Source organism: Anarhichas minor, unplaced genomic scaffold (genome assembly GCF_050575085.1).
Source record: "Anarhichas minor isolate MPS153535 unplaced genomic scaffold, ASM5057508v1 ptg000026l, whole genome shotgun sequence".
NCBI lineage: Eukaryota > Metazoa > Chordata > Actinopteri > Perciformes > Anarhichadidae > Anarhichas > Anarhichas minor.
This window is the reverse complement of record NW_027466472.1, coordinates 18338605-18364743: the sequence shown is the minus strand read 5'-3', so window position 1 is coordinate 18364743 and position 26139 is coordinate 18338605. Positions and strand designations below refer to the sequence as shown.

General features: G+C 40.4%; 2 protein-coding genes across 3 annotated transcripts; both read left to right on the top strand.

Annotated features, from left to right (window-relative positions):
- The first annotated feature begins 20 nt into the window (after nt 1–20).
- Nucleotides 21–12971, top strand: ddx6 (DEAD (Asp-Glu-Ala-Asp) box helicase 6). Of its 2 annotated transcripts, XM_076100948.1 has the most exons (14): nt 21–139; nt 936–1532; nt 1636–1699; nt 1852–1956; nt 2782–2911; nt 3892–4038; nt 4516–4610; nt 4747–4869; nt 4993–5121; nt 5268–5384; nt 5960–6023; nt 8570–8671; nt 8793–8972; nt 9755–12971. In XM_076100948.1, exons 2-13 carry the CDS (start codon nt 1336–1338, stop codon nt 8966–8968), a joined length of 1449 nt encoding a protein of 482 aa, XP_075957063.1. In that variant the 5' UTR covers nt 21–139; nt 936–1335; the 3' UTR covers nt 8969–8972; nt 9755–12971. The 2 variants fall into 2 exon arrangements, with proteins under 2 accessions (XP_075957063.1, XP_075957064.1); XM_076100949.1 differs by lacking the exon at nt 4747–4869.
- Nucleotides 12972–13070: 99 nt separating this feature from the next.
- On the top strand, nt 13071–23075 carry treh (trehalase (brush-border membrane glycoprotein)). The gene is given in 16 exon segments (XM_076100950.1): nt 13071–13225; nt 15200–15300; nt 15391–15538; nt 15644–15733; nt 16058–16156; nt 16326–16418; nt 16605–16721; nt 16989–17111; nt 17217–17266; nt 17880–17919; nt 17921–18063; nt 18164–18381; nt 19454–19565; nt 20773–20885; nt 20978–21031; nt 21420–23075. Coding segments are annotated over 16 exon segments (1719 nt in total). The 5' UTR covers nt 13071–13142; the 3' UTR covers nt 21555–23075.
- The last annotated feature ends 3064 nt before the right edge of the window (nt 23076–26139 follow it).

Here is a 26139-nt window from a genome sequence, read left to right as displayed (position 1 = left end):
GTTGGATGGGGGCGGGTTCAAATACGAGTGGAAGCCATCTTGAACGTTTGGTTGACAAGACTCTTTCGTAGTCAGCTAAAAAGAAATTAGTACACCTTATAAACACCGCAAAGAGAACCGATTATTGAAGTTATCCAAGGTAAATGCATGCACATTTAGACTGTTTATATTTCTGGGTGGTTGTTAATCAGATACTCCATTATTTCGTGGTGACTTTTACAATTATCGTTCACTGTTTGCCATCGTTAGCCAGTTTGTTAGCTTGCTAGCAGACCTAGCACGGCAATGGATTCGGCTGAGCAAGCCAACGATAGCTAGTTGATGGTGGATATCCAGTTTTGTTTGTTAGCTAACGTTGGGAAAGGTGTCAGCTGCACTAGCGTTATAACATACCGACTGTATTAAAATATTCTTGAACTGGTATTTTAACGTGGTTTACCGAAACCGCATAACATTACTACAAAGCTTAAGCGTCATGTGCTAACGTCAGTTAGCCAGATATTAAACGTTAGCTTGGTTACCCTCTAACGTTAGTTACACGGTTGGATTTAACAGACAGTAAATGTTTTTGGTCAGCCATGTGTTCAAATATTTATCCAAGTAATCTTCACGGGCGGTGTAATTGAGGTAACTGTACAGATAATCTATTTATGTGATTGACCTTCCGCATTTCAACACTATTTTCATAGTGTTAGCAACGGTCAACGTACGTGAACTAAACAACATTAGCTACGAGCTAACATGAGCTACCACTGTGTAGCTAACTCTGCAGCTAACCTATGACGTTGGGCTAGCGCTGCTGTCGCTTATTTATCAGCTACATTTAACTCGATATGTCTCTATACAATTTAAATACAGCATATTGCATCTTGCCACACAATTGCCATTTCGTGTCGAGTACGATGTTTTTAACACTTTGTCTTTGTATGTTTCAGGGTTGGAGAAACCTGAGAGGACGCAGCGGCTCAGTGACGCTACACAAGATGGCCAGATAAACAAGCCAACACTTGAGAGCTAGCTAAGCCTTCTGGTATATGATATTACATGTGACATTGGCAGATTACTTTAATGCTAAGAACTGATTTGCTTCGTAAATCCGTGTTTCGAAGATATCTGAAAATTAAATGGGGGGATTTGTTTATTTTGACACTTGATGTCCCAGAAACTGCAACGTTGTTGTGGAACCTGCTGTGACAGGATTTGAACAATTTACATTTGGATGATAAAAAGTCTCAAGAGGGAAGGACAATCTTAAGTTTTGAGTGGTTCCAGCTGACTGGACTCACTTCATTTAGAAACATTTCATAGCTATTTGAGCAGAAAAGCTAAGTAGACATGAGTACCACCAGGACAGAGCACCCAGTGATTTTGGGCTTGTCCAACCAGAATGGACAGCTCAGAGGCTCAGTTAAGCCTGCTGGAGCACCAGGTGGAGGTGGAGGAGGTCCTCAACAACAGCAACTTAATCAGATGAAAGGCACAATCAACAATGGTAACTCCCAACTGGCCCCGGCAACAAATTCTGTCATCAAGTAAGTTATTCAATACTAGAAATCCAAAATGTGGATGTTGGCACAAGTATTACTAGCAATTCTTTGTTATGCTTGTTGCTTACAAGAACTTAACCCCCCACAGGCCTGGAGATGACTGGAAGAAAAGTTTGAAGTTGCCCCCAAAAGACACGAGGATGAGAACTTCGGTTGGTACAAGATAGATCTCCTTTTATTGAGCTGAAAATCTTCCAGTTTGGAAGTAGAAATTGCAGATACATGTTTTTCTTGTGCTTTTGATGGGTCCTTCTGTTAATGCTTCGTTAATCAAATGCTAATTAATCCATTGTTATGATTACAGGATGTGACCGCAACTAAAGGCAACGAGTTTGAAGATTATTGCCTAAAGAGAGAGCTGCTCATGGGAATCTTTGAGATGGGCTGGGAAAAGCCGTCTCCAATCCAGGTACATTCAGACCCAGCTCAGATTTGATCTCTTTTGACAGCTGGACAAGAAGGTGTCTTTGTGCTTAAGGTTCCTAATTTCATAATTAGAGTTTGGTGCATTTGAAAAAAAACCTGATAGTACCATGACTTTGATAAGTTACCAAAACTGGCTTTCATACTTTTGCTGATTTTAAATAATAGCTCCTGCCTCTAGTTCAAAATATAACCGAATGATGGGGATTTGTTTACACTCTGGTTAGTGTGGAGTTTAGGGTTAAAAATTGGACAGGCTTATAATTGGGTTTTTAAAGTAAGCCTTTACACTTGAAATTAAATGACTTTTTGCCTTGCTAGTGTAAGAATTAAAATGCACTCTATGAATTCTTACAACTATTTTTATTTGATTGATTCAATGATTATTCATTTGTTATACTAGTGCCATGGCAATGTTGGTCGGTCAACCACTGTGATTCAGACTAAAATCTCAAACTATTTGATTGATTGCAGTTTTGTAAATTCTTGGTTCACAGACTATATATTTGAATGACTTTGATGATCCCTTGAGTTCTCCTTATCGGACCCATTCCGATATACCCCTGAATAGGTTCAACCTGCTTTGCTGAGCAGCCTGATTGGCAGATATTATCGGGCCAGTGACCCTGGACTGTTGCTCTTTTACTTTTCATCCAATCACTCTTTGTTACTTTAAGTGACCGACTATTGGATTTTTGAATATATTTTGTTTGAGCAAACATAATTTGGTATGGGCCAAAAATGCACTGACTGTATCCATCCATAAAAAGTAGTATTGTGTATGAATCTGTCATTACTGCTTTTTGCGCAGGAGGAAAGCATTCCCATTGCACTGTCAGGAAGGGATATCTTGGCCAGAGCCAAAAATGGCACGGGAAAGAGTGGAGCCTACCTCATTCCCTTACTTGAACGCATTGACCTGAAGAGGGACTTCATACAAGGTGAGGAAGCTCATTGTCTGCCGCAGTAAATGTCAGAAGGTTGACACTTGGATTCTTTCCTAATCTTAATCAGTTGTTCATTTTGCAAACTAAAATTCTGAGGTTCCAGCATTTCAAAAGGTAGTAATGGCTGGTTTTCTTAGCCTGATAGTAAATACAATATCTCAACATCTGTCCTTAATTAAAATGAATGTTAGTTACTTATTTGTCTGGATTTATTTAGAGTAAAAACATGAATTGAATGATCATCCACTGTGTGTGAAACTGCTTTCTGTTTGCACTGTATGGAATGTCTAAAAGCACTAATCAGGGTGTCTTTGCAACAATGGGTCTCATGCAAGAACATATTTCTAAACTAATCTTAACTTTCTCCTCTTTTTTTTTTCCGTGTGTCGGGCTCGTTGGAATGTGCCACGTCAGATTCAGCAAACACTTCTAACCTCCGATAACTGTGTATGACGTAAACATGATGAATTCCACGTGTGCTTAAATATGCATCGGCTCATGAGAATAGGAAATTAGCATAAGTAGCGCCCCAATAATACCATGTAAAGCTAAGCGTCCAGAAATGTTCATTCATAAACATGGCACCAAAGAACCGACCAAGGTCAAAGATTTTAGTCCTGCTTTTGGAAATCAATAAAAGAAAATCTATACTTTTTAAAACCGTCAGCAGCGGAATTAAGAAACCTGGAATGGGGAAAAAATAACGAGTGCTGTTAATGATGTGTCACCTATGGGGCATACTGTCGCCGGAATAACGCAAAATAGTTCTTTATGAAAATTGCTTTAAAAAAAAAAAAAAAACATTGTGGCAAGGCAATAGATGACTGCAACCGGAGGAGGATAATCATAAACGATTAAGTGTCTTAATGGTTAGGAAAAAGCTGTGTTTAAGGGTCCAAATTGAGACCAAGCTAGCTCAGGGTTAATACACATGTGAGTAGTCTTATCACAGGTATGTGTCTCTGTGTTTCCAGCTGTGGTCATCGTGCCCACCCGAGAACTGGCTCTGCAAGTAAGCCAAATATGTATCCAGGTCAGCAAACACATGGGTGGAGTAAAGGTAATGGCAACCACAGGTGGAACCAACCTACGTGACGACATCATGAGACTCGATGAAACGGGTAAACTTGCACACATTGTCGTCGCCCTGATGTTGTGAAACTGTTCGTCTTCATACTAAATGCTGTGTTCAGATTTATCTGAAACGGCTAAATGTTCATGTTGGTATCATTCTAAAACTCCTCTTCAGCAAAACACAATTAATGTGTCTGCGTTGTTTGTTACATAATTCATTTTATACAAGCAAATGAAAATCTCTTGTTTGACATTTAAGGGACTCTGTCTTTGGTTGGATGTGAATGGATTCTGTCCTCTTTGGTTTGAAATGGTGAACTGGGTCTCTCAATGTGATTATTTATAACTTACTGGCCGCATCACAAATCCACAATGTTAGATGCTTGTTGTTAATATTGTTGGTGCGATAGACGATCTTTTTACATTCTGAGGCAATACATTTAATTTTCTTCAGTCAAGTCTTAACACTGCCATTCTTTTGTAAAGATCCTGTGTATCTTACCAATGCTTTATTTATTTTATAGTACATGTGATCATTGCCACTCCTGGGAGAATTTTAGACCTCATCAAGAAAGGAGTGGCCAAAGTCAATCAAGTGCAGATGGTCGTTCTGGATGAAGTAAGTAGCAGAGTTTGACCAACATGGCTTTAATCCTAAATATAGAAGTGTGACCTTTTTTCATATTGAAGCATTCTCTTTAGCTGGCTCTCAATGTGCCCCCCCCCCCCCCCTCCCATGTCTCTCTGCTCAATAGGCTGACAAACTCCTGTCTCAGGACTTTGTGCTTATGATGGAGGACATGCTAAGCTTCCTGCCCAAACAGAGGCAAATCCTGCTTTATTCTGCAACCTTCCCTATCAGCGTTCAGAAGTTTATGGTACACATTTCTTATCTTTTGAAGTACTTGTTTCATCATTTCTTATTGCTAATAAACAAATCTGCCGCCATAATCTGTAGCACAACCTGAATGCAACGACTCCTCTCTTCACCTGCTTTGTAGAATGCACACTTGCAGAAACCCTATGAGATCAACCTGATGGAGGAGCTGACACTGAAGGGTGTGACTCAGTATTACGCTTATGTAACTGAAAGGCAAAAAGTCCACTGCCTTAACACCTTGTTCTCCAGGGTAAGTATTGCCTCCCTGCACTTTATGATCCTGTGTTAGTTAATTTCAGATGTCATTCAAACTGTTGTGAATCCTCACAATTCAAACATTGATTTCACCAGGATTTACTGTTGGATTTACTGGTTTTTATTTTTTATTTTTTACAGCTCCAGATCAACCAGTCAATAATCTTCTGCAACTCCTCTCAGAGAGTGGAACTCCTTGCCAAGAAGATCTCCCAGCTTGGTTATTCATGTTTCTACATTCATGCCAAGATGAGACAGGTCAGCTCAAAGTACTGCCTCCGAAATGCCATCTCTACCAGCTTTAAGACCAAAATACACATGGGTGGCGATGGTCCCAGAACAGCTGCTACTATTATTTTTGGTGTGCATTAAAATGGTGCATCTCATAGACGTGCATAATCTTTCACTACAGTTTACACCAACGCTCTATTTCTGGAGTGTTGCTACCGCTACCAGTTTTTTCTAGAAGAGAAAACGGTCATGTTGACACCTGGGTAACAACATATCCTACACATATGTCATTTACTACTACAGGTGGCCTTAATCAGGGATTCTTCTGTACCGACATAAACAAAAAAGATAGCCGGAGCGGTGGGGAACATTTTGTAATAGTTTCATGTCTGAACACTGGGAAATCCAGATTGCCTACCTTGAATATATTTAAATTATAAACCAGCGTTGCAGCTTAGCTTGTACTTTACATAGTAAAACGTTTTACAGACCATAGCAATAGAGCTATAGACTCATAACCTGGTTCCATAGCAATAGAAAAAGTGTTTTATTACAGAATCCACTGCACGAGGTTCACATGACGTGTGTTTTCTGCTCTCCAGGAGCATCGCAACCGTGTGTTCCACGACTTCAGAAACGGCCTCTGCCGGAATCTCGTCTGCACTGGTAAGTGGTAGAGCATTGTGAAATACTACAGAAGCTATTGTGAGACGGTGTACACATTATACCAGTGTTTTCCATGTAGAGTTGTGATGCACATTGCTTGGATTTTGAATCTTCACCACTCAACCATTTCAACTATAAGCTGTTTGACTTTTTAAAGCGAGTCCAATCAGGTTGCAGCTGACCTCAATTTATTTGAATTGCCAAAGATTAAATATACGTCTAGTGTAAAGGTGTTGGAAGTGCATATGTATGTTCTTGTTCAAAACTTAGTTTGCTGACACATCCGCGTTGAGCTGATCTATTGTATTCTGATTGGCATCGCAACTCCAGTGAGATTTACACATACGAGAGAGATCCAACAGGACAAGTACGCGAGTCTCCAAAAAGAGGAATGTAGACAGCACGACCAGAGTCTTTAACCAATAATGGACAGACTATTAAATGTCCATTCCTCCCACGGGCAGTTAAAATCCAGTGTCTCGTGTGTTCAGAGACTGGTGATTATTAAAAGCAGCAATGTGAAGCGCCACTACGAGATGACGCACAAACGTACCCACTCGCATCTGAAATACTGACACAGAAAATAAACTAAGAGTCCAATATGATCAGAATCCTAACGCATTCATTCACTGCCCAACAGTGATGTAAACAGAGAGAATAGAGCTGAAACAAGTGGTTTAAATAACCACAGATGTAGTACTTGCACACATTTCTCTTTTTAGAAGATGAGAAAAATCTAATAGTTTTCTTGAGTGACCTCACTTTACCCGACTAAACTAAATTTACAGCTGCAGGGCAAAGACAAAGTTTTCAAAAGCTTTATTTAGTCTTAAACGCAGCCCTTATTTTACTTGAACTGAGAACATTTATTATTAGAGTATATATTATTTATAATTCATCCAGTTCAATTTGAAAACTGACAATAAATATTGCTGCAATATTATTCAATCGAAGTTTCTTGATTTGATAATCAGTTGACTACGTAAGAACGTTGATACAACTATTAGCTATTTTAATATATACGAAACAAAATCATTGTGCAAGTTCGACATCATTGTGATGTTCGGTTCCTTTGTATGAGCAAGTTCTCTCTAACTGGACCTCGTTGAATACCACTGGGAGAGACGATGTCAAATGATTTGGATGATGGTTGCCTTTTTAGGGTTATTGCTATTAACAGTTAAGAAATAATGTACAAAGAGAGAACAGTCTGAGCTCGGTGCCTCTTTAACACACACTGGAGGCAAATTGTCCATTAGATGGCAGAAAGTGGAACATTTGTGGTGTTAAAATGTTTAAAGGAATGCTGCAGCTATGCCTCACTAAAACCTTTCTAATCTTAATCGACGTTTTCATAGTAAAAACAACAATGCGTGGGTGCTTCAATCTGATTTGTAGCTAAATGGAAGCAGGAACATTGTCATTATGATGCATATGACAGCGCTGGTGGCAGAGCTCTACAGATGGATTTATGTCAAAAGGGAATTATTTGTTCTGTCATAGTCCGTTTATTTTTACCGCTAAACCCCAAAAAATGTTTCAAGCAGCCTGTGGAGGCAAAAGCAGAACGGGCTAAAACAATAACGGAAGTAATAGTCCTTTTCATTATAGCAGGAGCAAGTGTGTTTCTATTGCATAAAGTGATTTCACAGCATACAAATATAGTTTTAGATTTCTAGCCGATATCTGTAGCCTTTTAGTTTGTTCAGTGTTCGTACAATGTCATTCAGAAATGTTTGAAATGTTTTTTATTTTTCTAATAAGTTGGTACCAGAATGGCCAGTCAGCTAAACGCTACTTGAGTTTCCAGCAGCAGAATTGTGTCCACCTTTTGAAACGTGCTCTACTGGCGTCTCAGTGAAGACTCGGTGTGCACTCTGAACTTCAACTCTTTTCTTTCACTGACGGATTTAAACTTGGCTTTCCTTTTAAAGAGATATTTGTTATTTATATTCTAAAACATAGAGTTTTGTTCACGTAGTTACCTGTGGGAGCTCATCAAACAGTTTTGTTTAGACTGTGCTGTTGCTCTGCATTTTAGTAATTGAGGGTTTGCTCCCATGATTTGATTGACACTCATACACTGTGGTTGTGATGACGCATCATGCACACAAACAGATGGACACAGGTGTGCCCACATTTCCAAACGGAGCTCTGTTTTGGTTCCATCTGTTTGTTTGTTCTGTGGTAGTGTTGTCACAATACTGGAATTTCTAACTTCAATACAACACCTTGAAAAATATACATCTTCGATACCACGGGGAACATGTTTATTAGAGATGAATAGCTGTCTGTTTATCACCTTGGTGTCTGACAGAAGGGAGAGCAGAAAGTGCAGCTGGTGCCTGTGTAACAAGAAAATGAATATTAATAACCCTTCAGTAGATATACTTAAATATTTTTGACAACACCAGTTTGTAGAGGCTTATGTGGGTTGAAATATGTTGCCGCTTGTCGTCTTGAAATTGTTATTCTGTGGATACACAACATTTTGATCCTGATGTGTGATCTGTTGATGTAGGTTTGATTTCTTTCCTTTTCTGCAGACCTCTTCACAAGAGGAATTGACATTCAAGCTGTGAATGTTGTGATCAATTTCGACTTTCCCAAGCTGGGAGAAACGTACCTTCATCGCATCGGTAGATCTGGTAAGAGCTCATATTACTTACATGAAAGTTGTGGTTTTCAGTTGTTTTTCTACTGTGCAGCCTCTTCTCAAACAATGATGATAAAAATAATCATTTGAACCTTCACATCCTTCACATCCAGGCCGCTTTGGACACTTGGGTCTGGCCATCAACCTCATCACTTACGATGATCGCTTCAACCTGAAGGGGATTGAGGAGCAGCTCGGAACGGAGATCAAGCCCATCCCCGGCATCATCGACAAGAGCCTCTATGTGGCCGAGTACCACAGCGAGAGTGGCGAAGAAGTCAAGCCATGAGCCAGTGAGTTCAATATACACAAATATTTACTGCTTTTCTGTTTTCACATGTCTTGTCTTTTTCATGTCGGTGCAGCAATTTTAACACACGGGCCACATTAGAGATTATTATGGCAGACATTACATGTTGCTCTATTAGTATATTGGTATGCACAACTAACGGTAATTTATCCATTATTACTGTCATTACCTTGATGGTGTATTTCCTGCCCTGCAAAGTAATAATCTGCCCTGTGAGAAAGGTCTATTACTGCCTTTAAACATGTCGGAAGATGTGCAATAACTGTCCCTGAAATATTGTCTGAAAGCAACACGTAACATAAGTTCTCTAACCTGAAGTGTCCTTCACGTTAAAGTTAAGTCAAGGAGGGATATTGTTGTTTTTAACAGTGTTCTGTTGTAAAATGATAGTCAATCTATATGGATGATATGTTTTTTTGGCCCCCTTCAAATAATTTTGTGCATCTGTTGATACTAGTGAAGGCATTGGTTCAAAACATAATCAAATTATAAAGTTGAATTAATATATGAATGAAGTTCACCTCAGAATAGGAGTCCTGAAAATGACCAGCTAGATGATTTTACAAGGAAAACAAACTACATGGTGTATAGTAGACTACAAGTAATCTATAACGGTGTGTGGATTCATGTACTGATTTCCTCTTCTTTGTTCATGCCTGCATACTGAAATCGTTCAACACTTATTATGTCATCATTTTTGGGTTTCTAATGTAAATGGAGCTGGAGTTACAACTAACTTATCTTCTCCCTCTTCTCTCTCTACAGATCAGTCACACCTCCATTCCCCTTTGTATCTTTTTTTTTTTCATCCCCCCTTGTCTTGGAGTTCTCGTTTTTTATTTTTTTTATGTACAGTTTCTGTCCGTCTTCCTATTTTGGATGCCACCATAAGGAATGTGTATTTTGATGGGACGCGTTTCGGAAGAACTCATTTGCCTTTTTACGGGGCTCTGTGCTGCACCAACACACCCTGAAGACATGAGCACCGGGAGGAAAGCACGGGACCAAGTCGAAAATGTATCAATGCACATTGTGAAGATTCATATCCACCAATGACGCGAAGCCAGCACCAACAGACCGCTATACGACACCCTCCATTCTCCGTGTTTTTATTTTGGGAAGTTTTAACCAATTTGTATCAAGTGCCTTAACAAGCAGATCAACTCGTTCTAAAGTAATAACCCTTCATTATCCGTCATCCTGCTCACGTCATACCACACACTCACGTTCGCCTAATTGAAAATTTGTTCCACTAGTTTAATGTCCGACCACGTAGGTGAAGTCATAACTGTTTTTTGGTTGGGTCATCCTTTTTTGCAAGGAGTGGAGATGAACAGGAGGGAGGCCGGTCTGAATGATCCTTTTTTTGCTGGCTTGGCTGTACTTTGAGTCTGGCTGATGAACAAGGACAAACTTGGATGTTCCACGGACAGAGATGCTGGATTTAGTTTCAAGAGACAGCCAGACTGTCCGGTTGCTTGTTGTAGAAGCTTGAGCTTCTAAGAGACCCAGATCCTTTCCTCCGTCTTCAGCTTCAGAACACTAAAAACGAATAAGCAGCCTCTCAACACCACGAGTCATGAGGATTCCTGCTTCGGTGGAGTTTAATTGTAGGGAACGCATTTTTCTTTCTTTTCTGTTTTTCTGTGTCCTGTGTTTCACCTTCCTATGGATGGCCATACTTTATTCTGCGAGATGTGCAGCCAACATGTGGGCGGCACCTTAAACCCTGTGTATATACCTTAATTTTAAGATTGTTTTAAACAAGTTCAAAAGGCTGGCCAACAAACTGAAAAGACCCCACCCCACCCCTCTCTTGTTAGCACTGGAGACTGTTTTCTTAACTTGGTTTGTTAGATCTGCGATATTGGCCTGTGAATTTATTTATAATTTTAGAAATTGCAGAGTTTATTAGAATCTAAAACACTTAAAGGAGCTTGAGCATGAAATTTCTTTTGGAGGCAGAGTTCACTACTAATCTTTAGCCCCTTCCATTGATGGAGAGTGCACTTCTTCAAAGCTGCACTTAAACAGGAGATTGTTTCAATTGTCACCCGTATTCTCCTGCTACCAGTGTTAACACATTTTCAGTCTAGACATTTGAGTAATGAATTCTTTGTTGTCACCGGCCTTAACTTGTGCAACTGACTCTTGAGACGCACTCTAAAGCTCTCCGGTTATAGTGAGTGTTGTTATTGGAAGAGAAAATAATATTCTATCATGTAGTAGTACTACTCGCTCTCGCAGTGCAGCCGAATTGGCAGAGAATTTGTTTTCCGGGGGAGGTATTAGCTGTTACGTTCTGTGTGCTCTTTAAGCGCGGCTGCATCACTTTACAAATGTCGAGGTGGAGGCTGTGGAGTTATGTTCCCCCTTTTTGAAGAAAGTTTGCCAAATGCATCAAAATGAACCATCTGACCTAGAAATGTAGCAGGAATTCACTCTCTGTGCATTCCAAGTTAGCTGGCTTTATTAAACCCAGCTAACCAAAGACGCCTCATTTAAAATAAAAAAACAACCCGAGCAGGTTGGGCTGCACTTAAGGCACAGAGATGGGTTCAGTGCAATAATGCTGACTGCACTGCTTTTTCTGCACCCATGAGGCCCAAATGGGGAGAAAAGTGTGACGCAGAACATCTAAAAAAAAAACAAAGAAATGGCAGAGGGGGAACGGCCATCAAGGATTGCATATTACCATTAGTCGGACTGCTTGTTTAGAAAATATTGTGGGCGCCTCAGACTGCTGAGTTCATGGCTTATTTCTCTGCCCTTTATTGTGTTATCTGGGGTTTGGAATACAGATGTTTTTTGTGTTTTTATGCAACATGATGACCTCGTTCTGCGTTAAGGTCCTCTGACCACTCGTTTGATCAGCTGGAACCTTTTTGCGAATGAGGTTCCCTTTGTTATGGTGAGATGCTCTCTAGACTGTTCTAATCAATGAGAAGTAGTATTGCACATTTAATTTAATGTCTTTTAAAAAAAAAAAAAAAAATCCAAATTGTGTGACAATGTTGATCAGTTTAAAAATTCCCTTTTTTATTTCTCATTGGTTAGGACTGATCCCTGTCCTCTCAGCTCTATCGTTGTCCCCTGAATACTTGTACATCTAATTTGGCTGGTTTGGGTTTGGGTGGGTGGGAGGTCTGTATTAAACATATTCAAATTAAATGAAGCGTTAGCTGAGTGAACAGGGATCTCATTGTGCAGGCGCTTGGCAGCTGCCTGATTCTTGTCAGCCACTGGCAGTAATCGCCACAGCAAATGCTCTCGGAGCGAAAATTGACGATCCCTCAAGATGTAGTGTATCGCTTCGTCTTGATGGAATGCTGCTTTGCTGCCAGTGGCTGCCATCTTGAAAACCTTAAAGACTGAGACAAGAGCATCTTGCCCCAGATTGGGCGACTTAATTGGAGTTTAGTAACTAAATTGTCTCATTCTTTAAGGGTGTTTTTTTTTTTTTTTTTTAATTCGTGGGGTGGCTAAATTAATGCTCTTGCTGCCCTGATGCACATGTTCATCCTCTCTCGATAGTTCTGAAACATCTACGAAAACACAGCTTTTGTGTACAATCTGGCCGTTTATCTGTGGAGGATGTGGGAGGAGTCTGTTTGGGATTCCTTTCAAAACTGATGCATCAGTGAAACAAAATGGGGAGGAGCCTTTGGGCCATAAAACAGGATAAGATCTAAAGTTCCAAAGTTATGTTAATGGGTATAAAAAGGTTTGAAAAAGTTGCCCATCTTTTTTTTTTCAAGTGAAACGTTCAAGTGGAGTTAACCTTATTTAAAAAGTCTCCAAATTTAAGGAAGGATTTAAAGCCTGAGTTCATATTTTATTTAATGGAAATTTGGTCGTTATTTAATTGGCAAATTTTTCAGTGACGCTAATTTTACAATGGACTTAAGTTTAAAAAAAAATGTCATGAATATTATTGGATTCGATTGAAACTTTTGTTGATAATAAAGCTCACTGAAATTTACTGTGTTTTTGATGTCCTTGGCAACCACTGCAGTTCCTTGTTGCACCACTTCCACAGCGTGTTGCTACTGCTCTCTGCAGATGTAATGTCTTCTTATAAACCCTGACCTGGAGGAAGTCCTCAGACCGCAGGCTTTCCTGTACTCTGGTGTCGCACAGACTGCAGCTCAAGATGCACACGTTGGTGGTATTCAGCGTTTCATCAGTGGCTCTTTTCGCCTGTGTAAATGGTGCTTTCCCACCACCATTTGACAGGTAAGACAAACGACTGAAAGTGGTTCTTTAAAAGGTTTTTGTATACAGGTGCTGGTCATATAATTAGAATATCATCAAAAAGTTGATTTATTTCACTAATTCCATTCAAAAAGTGAAACTTGTATATTATGTTCTTTCATTACACACAGACTGATATATTTCAAATGTTTATTTCTTTTAGTTTTGATGATTATAACTGACAACTAAGGAAAATCCCAAATTCAGTATCTCAGAAAATTAGAATATTACTTAATACCAATACAAAAGGATTTTTAGAAATCTTGGCCAACTGAAAAGTATGAACATGAAAAGTATGAGCATGTACAGCACTCAATACTTAGTTGGGGCTCCTTTTGCCTGAATTACTGCAGCAATGCGGTGTGGCATGGAGTCGATCAGTCTGTGGCACTGCTCAGGTGTTATGAGAGCCCAGGTTGCTCTGATAGTGGCCTTCAGCTCTTCTGCATTGTTGGGTCTGGCATTTCGCATCATCCTCTTCACAATACCCCATAGATTTTCTATGGGGTTAATGTCAGGCGAGTTTGCTGGCCAATTAACAACAGGGATACCATGGTCCTTAAACCAGGTACTGGTTGCTTTGGCACTGTGTGCAGGTGCCAAGTCCTGTTGGAAAATGAAATCTGCATCTCCATAAAGTTGGTCAGCAGCAGGAAGCATGAAGTGCTCTAAAACTTCCTGGTATACGGCTGCGTTGACCGTGGACCTCAGAAAACAGTGGACCAACACCAGCAGATGACATGGCACCCCAAACCATCACTGACTGTGGAAACTTTACACTGGACCTCAAGCAATGTGGATTGTGTGTCTCTCCTCTCTTCCTCCAGACTCTGGGACCCTGATTTCCAAAGGAAATGCTAAATTTACTTTCATCAGAGAACATAACTTTGGACCACTCAGCAGCAGTCCAGTCCTTTTTGTCTTTAGCCCAGGCGAGACGCTTCTGACGCTGTCTGTTGTTCAAGAGTGGCTTGACACAAGGAATGCGACAGCTGAAACCCATGTCTTGCATACGTCTGTGCGTAGTGGTTCTTGAAGCACTGACTCCAGCTGCAGTCCACTCTTTCTGAATCTCCCCCACATTTTTGAATCGGTTTTGTTTCACAATCCTCTCCAGGGTGCGGTTATCCCTATTGCTTGTACACTTTTTTCTACCACATCTTTTCCTTCCCTTCGCCTCTCTATTAATGTGCTTGGACACAGAGCTCTGTGAACAGCCAGCCTCTTTTGCAATGACCTTTTGTGTCTTGCCCTCCTTGTGCAAGGTGTCAATGATCGTCTTTTGGACAACTGTCAAGTCAGCAGTCTTCCCCATGATTGTGTAGCCTACAGAACTAGACTGAGAGACCATTTAAAGGCCTTTGCAGGTGTTTAGAGTTAATTAGCTGATTAGAGTGTGGCACCGGGTGTCTTCAATATTGAACCTTTTCACAATATTCTAATTTTCTGAGATACTGAATTTGGGATTTTCCTTAGTTGTCAGTTATAATCATCAAAATTAAAAGAAATAAACATTTGAAATATATCAGTCTGTGTGTAATGAATGAATATAATAGACAACTTTCACTTTTTGAATGGAATTAGTGAAATAAATCAACTTTTTGATAATTATTCTAATTATATGACCAGCACCTGTAAGTCTATTCAGACCGATTCCTGTTCTTGAACTGTTGATTCTAAGAGAACGTTCTGGTTAATGTGCGGCTGATAAACTGATCTCACACTTGTCTCTAGACACGGACCATCCTAGACCCTTCAAACTTTTTACTCTTAATCGAGTAAAAAGTCTGCAGCCAGGGAACAGATGTTTCTCGTAATATCTGTGTTGAATTATCTCCTATTGGCAAGTTGTCAGCAGACCTTTGAAATGGTTTTATTGCTTCCCTGACGGACTCTGTACTTCTTCACATGTCTATCGTGTCTGTTTAATAATTCACAACTCTACATTAATTTCAGTGAGATATACTGCGCTGGTCCCATCTTGCATCAGGTACAGAAAGCGAAACTCTTTGATGATGACAAGTACTTTGTTGACATGAAGCTGAGGGAAGCTCCTGGTAAGTCAAGTCGGTAAATCTTTTTTTTGTTGCTTTCATGACATTTCTTCATTACGTGGCTGCTCTTGTTGCTCCCCATGTCTTCTCCAGATGTTGTTCTGTCTGCTTTTCGCAACCTTTCAAATGAATCTCCAAACATCACTGTCCCGCCTGCGAAACTGCAGGAGTTCCTACGTGCGTACTTTGAGAAACCAGGGACAGAGTTTGAGTCATGGACACCACCCGACTGGCATAACAAGTGAGAACCAGTTATTAGAGGACTAATGCTCAGATAGTGGTCTTTTTTTTTTTATTTCTTTTTTTTTAGTTTGCTTGAGTGACATGACTTGATATTTACATGCAGACCAAAGTTCCTGGGAGGAATAGCAGACCAAGAACTACGTAACTGGGCTGAAAAGATACATTTTCTTTGGAAGTCGCTCGGCAGAAAGGTGATGAGAGCTCAAACGCCCAAACTTGGCATACAGTCACTATTTAGTAATTGAATAATCGTAATTTTTAAGCAGAAATGCAAATGTTTCTCTAATGTGAATTATTTTTGTCTGTTGGTAAATTGAATATCTTTTGTTAGACCAAAACAAGCTATTTGAATATGTCCAATTGGTCTTAAGAAAAATCAATATTCAATATCTTTTGATGAATTGTAGACCAAATGGGTAACAGAGAAAGAATTAAGATTCATCAATAATAACAGCAGTTAGTTGCAGCCTTCATGATGAGGGTGATGAGATTCCACAGACTTTAAATTCTCCTCCAGATCTGCCGATGTTAAAGATCACCCAGAGCTCTACTCGCAGATATACACCCCACATCCCGTTGTAGTGCCAGGGGGGCGCTTCAGGGAACTCTACTATTGGTGAGTGAGCGATGAAGCCCGTCTTTCAGCTCGTCTGCCTGAGAGTAAAGTCTCACCAGGTCAGAGCGAGGACAGATCACAGCCAGACCCAGCCAGGGGTCTCTGCTGCTGAGAGCCCACCTGGGTGCCACGTGCAGACAGTGACGTGAGCCTCCTCTGTGCCCAACAGGGACTCCTACTGGGTCATCAACGGGCTCCTGCTGTCAGAGATGACAGACACGGCCCACGGGATGATTCAAAACTTCCTCTACCTCGTCAACAGGTGAGCCTCAAAGCTCATTTCATCTTTCATAGCACAACTACCAGCTCACTGCAGGTAGTTCAGCAGGCTCATTTTGAATAATAAGTCATTTAGCAACCTAAGGTTGTACACTTTGGATACGGAGCTCTCGGGGAGGATTTTAAGATTTGTGGAATAAAATGTTTTTTTTCAATCACTCTGCTACAGATATGGCTTCGTTCCAAATGGTGGGCGGATTTATTATGAAAGGCGCAGTCAGCCTCCATTCCTCACTCTAATGGTGGAGAGCTACTATCAAGCAACCAAGGATAAAGAGTTCCTCAGGTGATATTTAGGTCTAAGCTGATGTCCTGCCAGGCACATTATCATTCCCCAGCTGCCTCGTGTCTCTCCCAGAATAGAAAAAAGCGTATTAAACATCAAAACCTCAGTGCTCGTGTCTGTCTGTGCCTCTGGTGTTTTGTTTTTCCTAACGTGCTTAATTAGAATGAGACACCCTAACATTTTATTTTGTGTGGCGATATTAAGGACTGTGAGAAGTAGTCTGATTTAAAAACACTGCTCCCTGCTGTCTGTACAAACTTGGTTTAGAGCAGCTTTACCAGCTCTGGAGCAGGAGTGCCGATTTTGGATGCACAACCGCTCTGTGACTGTGAAAGTAAATGGAACGGAGCATCTACTGAACCGGTATCATGTGCAGGTGGGCTTGCCCAGGTACGTACTGAAACACATCTTGTAGACAATAAAAATGAATTTAAGATGTGTATATTGTAGCGTGTGCCTTAACCTACGGTAAGCATGCATTTAGTTTTTTTCTAGGCCTGAATCCTACACAGATGATCTGGAATTAGCTGAAGGACTCACAGAGGGTAATGGCTTATTAGTTGTTGGTGGTTGAATGAATCCACCTTTATTAGTTGGAGAATATCACCCTGCTATGGTAATTTAATTCCATGAGAGATTAAAAATATAGATAACGCTGTGGGGTGCTTTGTTCTGGAATGAATGTACAGTAGTTTATAGTTGCTCCTCGGCAGAGAAGGGGAATATCCTCCCCTCGATTCAAGGATCATCTGTGCAAAACAAATGTGTTCAGAATATTCCTCGGTACCATGTTTTAATGAAAATATAATATGTTGAACACATGAACAACTGAATTGAACAACTTGACCACTAAATTTAAGAAAAGCTGTTGGAAGGAAAAATACTGTTTGGTAAAAGGTTTGCTCAGATTTCTGAAGACCTTTTCCCATTTTCAGGTATTTATTTTTTCTTCAAATAGTCAACAGTAATTTCCTCCTGTTGGAGGAGACATTCCCTTTTTGTCTCTGAAGGTTTTAAAAATCAGAAAGAAACATATTGCATATTTTTCGTTGGCACGTGCAGTAAACAAACAAGACACGCATGAGTAAGTGCCAAATTTGAGAATGCTGATTTGTTGTGGCTCTACTTGGGAATTCATGTGTTTTTCCTTGCCCTCAGTCGGTAAGGAGCAGCTGTGGATGGATCTAAAAGCAGGTGCAGTCTGCCTGGGACTTCACATCCCACTGGTACATGTACGGCACCGGCAGCCTCGGGGAGACCAGCACTAGTCAGGTCCTGCCCACTGACCTCAACGCTTTTCTGTGCCTCAATGAGAGGACTCTTGCTTCATTTCACTGGGTGAGTACACGAGCAGCCTTTGACCTTGGAACTAACTGTGGCCTGCACACTGCTTTCAGCTCCCAACTGGTGTTGCGTAACGGTGATGTGCCGTTTCCTGACAGGTGATGGTGACTCAGCTGCACTGTATGACCACAAAGCAGTCCGCAGACTGGAGGCGATAGAGTCTGTGCTGTGGGATGCTGAGAGGGGAGCCTGGTTTGACTTCAACCTGATGACGCACTCCAACAACTTTGAGTTTTACCCCTCCAACCTGGCACCTGTTTGGGCACGGTGCTATTCTCGGCCTGAGATGGGAGAGAAGGCAGTACAGTATCTGAAGGTGGGTGCACATTCTAGGCTTCATTATGGTCTCAATTCATGAATAAATTATGCATAATAGATTATTGTTTATTTAAATGGTTGTTTCATCCAAATTACAAGATGGATGTTTTCCCCACTTACCTCCAATGGTATCTAGCATGTGTGATATCGGCCTCCACCTCAATGCAGTAGAGGTGTTAGGAATTCCACCAAAGATATCTAGGGATCATCTTTAAATTTAAAAATATTTAGTTTTTAGCAGCTTGTGTTTACAGGAAAAAAAAAAAAACTTTTAATATAAAAAACACACCGATGTATAGAAAGGTATAAAGTAGTTCAAAAGCTAAAGCAGGTAAATTACCAATTACCCTTCGCCTCCTCTGTATCATTCAAAACCTGAACAAATGAAGCCCAAACTGTGTGGCTAGATACCCTGAAGGGGAAGTGAGAAGATGCATTCAGTGACCACTTTATTAGGTGCAGCCGTACAATCTATTGCTATTCATTACATCAGCCCTGCCACACATTCTACCTTTTCGAAGTACAGTAAAATGTTCAGTTTTTGTTGACATTGTCAGAATGAGTTTAAATTTAGTTCTGTTGATTGCTGAGGTCCTAGATAAAGGTGGTGCACATGAGGGAGGCAGAGTATTAGAAACACCTCTTGATATAATGTAGTACAACACCACCACTCACTATGACCTCAGTGTTAAGACAGATACTGAACATAAAGGCATCATACAAGTCGAATTTGTGGCAGCTGAGACAAGAAGGAGCATTTCTGATATAAGACCCTTTTCTGTCCTTTTGAATAATGAAAAAAAACGATTAACAATACATTCAAAACAAGTTGACATTATTTTTGACTATTCATTCTTTTTAATGAAATTCTTCCTGACAGAAGATATTGTTGACTATTATTTAGTCACCACCATTTCCAGCCACGAATCCTCCTGCTGAGAAGGCTACCGAGTAGGATGCTGTGCGTGTGCTATGAACTGTGCTCATTTGCTCCAGCAGATGGCGCACACACACTGCACTGGTCAAATCCATGCACGCTCTTATGGTTGCTGGTTTTCATGTCTGTGCAGGAGAGCGGTGCTCTCCAGTTCCCCAATGGAGTTCCAACGTCACTGAGAGAGTCTGGGCAGCAGTGGGACTATCCTAATGCATGGCCTCCTCTGCAACACATGCTCATCGATGGTAGGTATCAGTAAAGTGATCTGCCACCAATCGTGAACCTGTACTGATGATTTACCAGCAGTTGGTCAACATGTTGCTCTGTTGTCTTGGCATATTCAATTCTGAAAATGCACAGCGGTCATCGGGTCGTGCTTTACTTATTTGCTTTAGCTTTGTATTCAGGTTAAACTACTGACCTTCAGGTTTAATTTGAGGCTGTGTATATCTGCACATATCTGTGGAGTTTCCTTGAAAACAGTTATGTTTATGTTAAGTGTTGCTCACAAAAATGCATTGTGTGTATCGCTGAGGTCTAACAGACCTGTTGAATATATGCCACTAATAAAAGGCAAATGAATGAAGCCAATCTTCTGAGAGTTTTAAACTGGCATTGTTATCATCCAGCGGCTCAGGCTCAGGAGGTAGAATGGGCCGTCCATCAATCGGAAGATCAGTGGTTCTTCAGTCCACATGTCAAAGTGTCCTTGGACAAGATACTGAACGCCAAATTCCTCCCGAAGGCTGTGCCATGATTAGATTAGGATCTGATGAGTAGTTTGGCAGCCTCTGCCGTGCACGCGTGTGTTTTTCTGAGTGGTTGAAAGAGTAGAAAGGCCCGATATGAATGCAAGTCCATTTACCATCTACATTTGCTCACAAGCAGTCTTCTCCTTGCCAGCCTTTACTGGGACATTGCTGTGTTTCTTAGCACGCTACTTATACCTCCATCAGTGGAGGAGTGTGAAACCATCTGCAGGAAAATGTATCGCGTCATGCACATGTGCTTCCTTGTGGATGTGCACAGTACAAACAAAAAAGGGAGCCAACTTGGAAGAAGGTTGCTTCATAGTGCGACCAGTGGTGGAAAAACCCACCAGGATACCTTTTTAAAGGGGTCAGAAATGAATTGGGACAAGTTACATTATGTCGTTATATTTGACTTCAAATTCAGCCGCCAACAGAGATCAGCAGACGCTTTGTATCTGCCCTGGCGATGCTCTGCCAGGCCCGTACTGCAGCTAGCTTTACGTGTTGCTTATTTAGTGTGATTTTTGCCTTAGTCTTGTCTGTGCGACACATAATTAGAGTGACTTATTTTTGGCCCTAAAAACTCTTTGGTAGCACAATCTGTATGATTATGATCAACGTCCTGCTGAATGTTCCTAAAACTATTACCAGCAAGCCTCGTTTTAGTTTGAATGAATCAAGAATATTTTTGTATTTCCAGGTTTATCCAAACTGCCCTCAGAGAATGCTTAACAACTAGCATTTGATTTGGCCCAGCGTTGGATCAAGACAAATTGGTTGGCATACATGAAGTATGACGCCATGTTTGAAAAGGTGAGACGTCTGCGGTTTCAGTAAGTCGGAGCTCGTGCTGCACAGTGATAACACAGCTGGCTCAGAACGTGTCGTTTTCTCCCTCCTGACAGTATGATGTGAACGGCGATGGCAAACCTGGTGGTGGAGGAGAATATGAAGTTCAGGTATTTCCTTTCATGTGTTGATGGTGTCCGACTAATGTGCTTATAGTCACACAAGTCTTTTACATTTCATGCCAAGCCCTGTCGATTCTCTTTACCTCACTTCTGCTTCTTAACGTAAACACATTTTTATGCTCATCATCTACACATATACTCTCTCCTCCTCACTTTTTTGTTCTTATCCATCTTTTTTTTCCTTTTGTATAATTATCTTACCCTGTTGGGTCTTGTTGTCGTCTACTTTTCACTTTGGTTTTCTTACTATTTCCATCAGCAGAAATCGGTCACTTGTTTCATTTCTTAGTGTTTTACAGCTATCACTGTATTTTGCTGCTTTGCTAAATATAAATGAAAACATCCTTTAAGAGCTGCTGTATTGCCCTTTCCGTAGCTGGGTTTTGGCTGGACCAATGGCGTGGCCCTGCAGCTCCTGGACCAGTGTGGGGCGACTCTCACCTCAGGAAGCAGACGAATGTCTTCTGGCCTCCTGCCTCTGGTCATCTCGGCTGCTCTCATGCTCCAGTGATTCAGAGGTGCCAAAAAAAAAGCCGGATTTTATTATTTCTGGTTTCACTGCACTGCATCACTCCTTTCCACTGGCAGACTTCAAACACACACAAGTGGACATGAAAAATCGGACTAAACTTTGCATATTTTTAACAAGTTCTGATATTTTTCTAAATCACATTTGATCAGGATCACTTATATTTTTGGAGGAAACAGGATACGATTTATCACCAACTAAGAATTCCTTTGATGAATATTTTAGTATTTATCCTCGGAGGTAAATGATCTGTGGCGATATCAGAAGATGCAGATCATGTTGGCACTTCTGGTGTCTCTCCAGTAATACAGGCTGTTGGTGCTTGCTGTGCTCGGATCACAACATTTACTCATCGCAGATATTGAACTGACCTTATTCAACTAAATCAATTATGTGTATTGCTAAACTGCAGCTTAACTCAGAACTTCTATTTGCAGGCCATCTAATGTTGGAATGTATTGATGTTGAAAACACAGCAGTTGTTATTATATTGGACTCAAGACAGCAGCCGTAGCCTGAGGCGTTATTTTTATGGGTTGTACGTCCGTTTAGTCCATTCGGCAACAGCTTGAGAGAATCGGGACCTTGGGAATTATCAAAAGGTTGAACTGATTAGAAATTGGTTTGTCAAAGGTCACTGTGACCTCACAAAACATTTTTTTTTTTTGCCATAACTCAAGAATTTATTTGCTAAGTATGACAATGTCACACAAAGGTCTCAAAGGACAAAATGATGAGCTGATGACATTTAAGACATACATGGATGTAAACTGCAACGTGACTGGTTGGCTACAACCGCAATGCAGTAATTCTAGTTCAAAGGTACATAGTGCAGGTTTGGTGCAAGACACAACACTGATAACATTGAAAAATTCATTGCATCCTTGCTGCTTCACAAAAAAAAGCCGCCAGATTAAAGCTTTTAATGGTAAACAGTAGCAGGAGGATGTTTGTTTTGCATTATTAATGTAATACAGCTGTAACATGATGGAAAGAGAGTAAACAATAAACAGTGAAGCCGTTATCATTGAGATAAAATCACATTGGATTACTTCTATGCATTGTTTTCCTGTGAATCCCTGGTGCATGTGAAAGTAATTTGAATCCAGCACGGGAATGGCAGCATCTGTTACTAAGTACTATATTCTGTACTAATGCTGTATCGTCTTTATATATATATATATATATATATATATATATTTATTTTGAATGGCTATTACAGACGAAATTACGCCCATGAATGGTATAAAAAAACAAAACTGTCATGAAAATCTTAAGGACTGTAACTTTAAGAATGACAAAGGTTGTACCTGCAGGCTTCCTACAGTGGAAACCCCTTTTGGAACTAATAGTCTACTTCGATATTACGGGTAATTGTGTTATTCATCTTTGAAAATCAGACTCACATGCAGAGAGTGAAAAGTTAACGAGCTTGAAAACTTTATGAAGCCACCGTGAACATTTGATTGTACTTCAAATAAATAAAAAGAAACAAAGACAACAGATTTAGCCATTTCTGATTTTTCCAAGCCAGCCATACTGTCTTTGGCATTTCTGCCTACATCTATGGTGAAAAGCAGGTCAAGCATGAAATGGAAGTCCATATAGATATATTCAAATGGTTGCCAAAAAAAGTAATGAGAAATGTGCCTCCTAAAGAAGAAAATGCGTCCCTCTTGGCTGTAAAGATCTGATGCCCAAGCAGGGATTTTACGGTATCTCTCTCAGCATGAGTGCACACAACAGATTGACTATGCAACTTAAATGGGCAAAAGTCCAATGGGTGCAGCGGTCCATGCAAAAAAAAAAAACATATCAGTCTAGTAATGTGCTATTTTGAGTCTCCATCTACAAGCCGTATCTTTTTTTAATTTATTTTTTCTCCCAATGCATAACTTTGACGCCCACACAGTAGCCGCCGTGTGTATTCTGCTGTTTAGAGAGGTTTAAGTAGCAGGCAGCAGTCATTATGTTTTCAGCCCTCGCTGACAGCAGTAACTCAAGTAGAACCTGCTCCTTTTGATAACTCGCACATTACCGTGCCGTTTTAGCAGAAATGTGTTGTGTTCAGTTAATGAGATGGAGCTGTAAAGTGTGAAATAAGCTGTCCGTCAGTTAAGTGGCGATGAGGTGAAGCCGTGCTCGTGTTGGCACGTGCGTGTGTCTCTTTAATTAAAACAAATCTGAGGCCGTTGTTCTGAGAGGCAAGCTCCATGGGCGGAGCATGACTTGTAAAGCAGCAGTGACAAGTGCATTACATAATGTTGTGGAAGTAAAGGTCAGGGTGTCTTGTCCTCACCAGTGATCCAGCAGCTGCTGCTGCATGCAAAATGGCATGCACATACCGTTATGTTTTCTTTGGTAAGTGCTTCACATTTTAGATGTATTGGTCTTCATGGCTATGGAAATTTGTATTTTTAAAATTTCTTTACATTCAAACGGTTTAATTTATTCACGTGTCTTTTAAAATTCTACATGTATCTCTACAAGTCCTTTACTTTAAGACCCTTTGGCCTTAGATATGTTAAAAAATACCACTGTGGCTTACCCATTCCCTGAGTTCCATAACGGGAATAAGATGCAGGACTATGTGCAGAAATGTGTGAAATCTTATCGAACATTTGTGAAAGAGGAAAAAAGTAGGCGCGTTGCGTCATATCTCGGTGTCTGTGTGGCTTTAGACGGAGGCCTGAGCGTCATTACTGTTCCCTGGCTCAGCCTTCACTAGCCCCTGCAGCACACATCACAAAGGCTGCTCATTATCCACTGAGTTCTGGTGCCGCTGAGTCCCGCACCGTGCTGCAGGAACCCTGCTCTGAACTGCCACGATAATCCTCACCCCACCCACCCACCAACATCCCTGCAGTCTGTGAAGACTCACGATGGGGGATGTGCAGGCAGGCTGGCTGTCTGTCTGTCCTCTGATGGGGAAATCTCAGCTACCAGCGACTCCCATTCAATATGCTGTTATCAATCACTCATTGAGGCGTCATGCTTGTCTTCCTGTGTAATGCATTTCCCTAATTATGACCATGGCCTCCACAAAAAAAATGGTTTCGTCTCTGGCTTAATAGTTTGGAGAATAGGCCAACTCCTTGACCTCTAAACTGGAAGGATTGGCTAAGTGGAGGCATTATACAGCTAGATATGAGATAGCTTGCTAATATTGATTCGGCACTGTCCCGGAGATATCAAGCTTTTTTTAAATCAATAACTCCAGAGGAATCGTTCCTATAGAATTTCTCCTGCTTTAAGAGGATATTTTAAAATCCAATCAAATGGAAGGAAGAGCTATCGGCGAGAGGAAATGTAATATCGTCGCAGCTGATCTTGAACTTGAAACTTTGAGGAATCTCTCCAAAAAGAAAAATGCATCAAAAGCAACTCTCCTTGCTTATGCAGTTCACAAGTTTTATATCACTTTGTGGGGCTCTTCGTTGGCTCTTACATATTTCTGTATGATATAGTCAAGTGTGGCTGAGGCTATATTCTGGCTTTGTGGTGAATAAATGTATCAACTTCGCTCTCACACAGCATGTCTGAATCAAAGACGCACCATAAACCTTTAATGTGATTTATATTAATGTTGAAAGAGCTCACTTTGGTCTTACCGAACTATTCAATTAAGACAGTCTGTATTTGAATTTACAATGGCATAAAAGCCTTAAAAACCTTGGTTATATTTTTAAAGGGAAACTCCACCTAAATCGATAATTCCAGTATATTATATTTGCCTCGGGAAATTCAATCGATATCTATGACTGTGAGCTCCTCTAATTTATTTATTTGTGAGAGATATCATGTTTACTATTATTTTTGGACTGTTGTAGGAATAACTTTTTTTTTTTTAAATGGCCATAGCTCCCCTTTAAGTATTTTCTTATGACACACAATATCCACCACTAAATATGCAACAATTAAAGTTCAGAAAAATATCCTAAGTCATTATCAGTTCAACGCTCATAAATCCTGCTACTCTGCTTCTTCAGGACTGTGTGGGTGTGCTTTGATCAGATTTAATTGGCAGTACTGGCAGCACAAAGCACTCCACATCTGTCATCAAATTTTGATCCAAATGTAGCTAAAAGAAGTTTGTAACATAATTTATTTCCCATTTGAATCCAGTCCAGTGATGTAAGAACAGAGAAAAACACAAATAAAGATGTCTTGTGTGAAATCAAAAAAACTTTTCTAACTTGGCAGAACAGTGTTCATGTAGTATCACATTGCACAGAGTAGGAGGCTGATTGAGTAAATACCTTTTCAGGGCATTTAAAGTATGTAAAAATGCCTTTGAATCCCACCTTATTTAAAAATGAAGTTAACGTATCCTTAAATAAGAATTAAATTAATCAGAGCGTTATACATATATACAAACGACAAAGTCTTATTGCTCACATGTCTGTCTTTCAACTGTTTCCCTTCGCCAGACAAGCCTATTTATTTGTTGACATTTTCCAGACATCTCAGAAGGATGAACAACACACAGTTTTACTATTTGATGTCCCTCTTCCCGTCCAAAACATTTAGGACTGTTGCCCAAATGGCCCACTGTGAGGCAGTAGAG

Coding starts and splice junctions, on each gene's coding strand:
- ddx6 (XM_076100948.1), top strand. CDS start 1,336: ATGAGTACCACCAGGACAGAGCACCCAGTGATTTTGGGCTTGTCCAAC. Junction 2,912..3,891: donor GAAGAGGGACTTCATACAAG/GTGAGGAAGCTC, acceptor CTGTGTTTCCAG/CTGTGGTCATCGTGCCCACC. Junction 8,672..8,792: donor TCATCGCATCGGTAGATCTG/GTAAGAGCTCAT, acceptor CTTCACATCCAG/GCCGCTTTGGACACTTGGGT.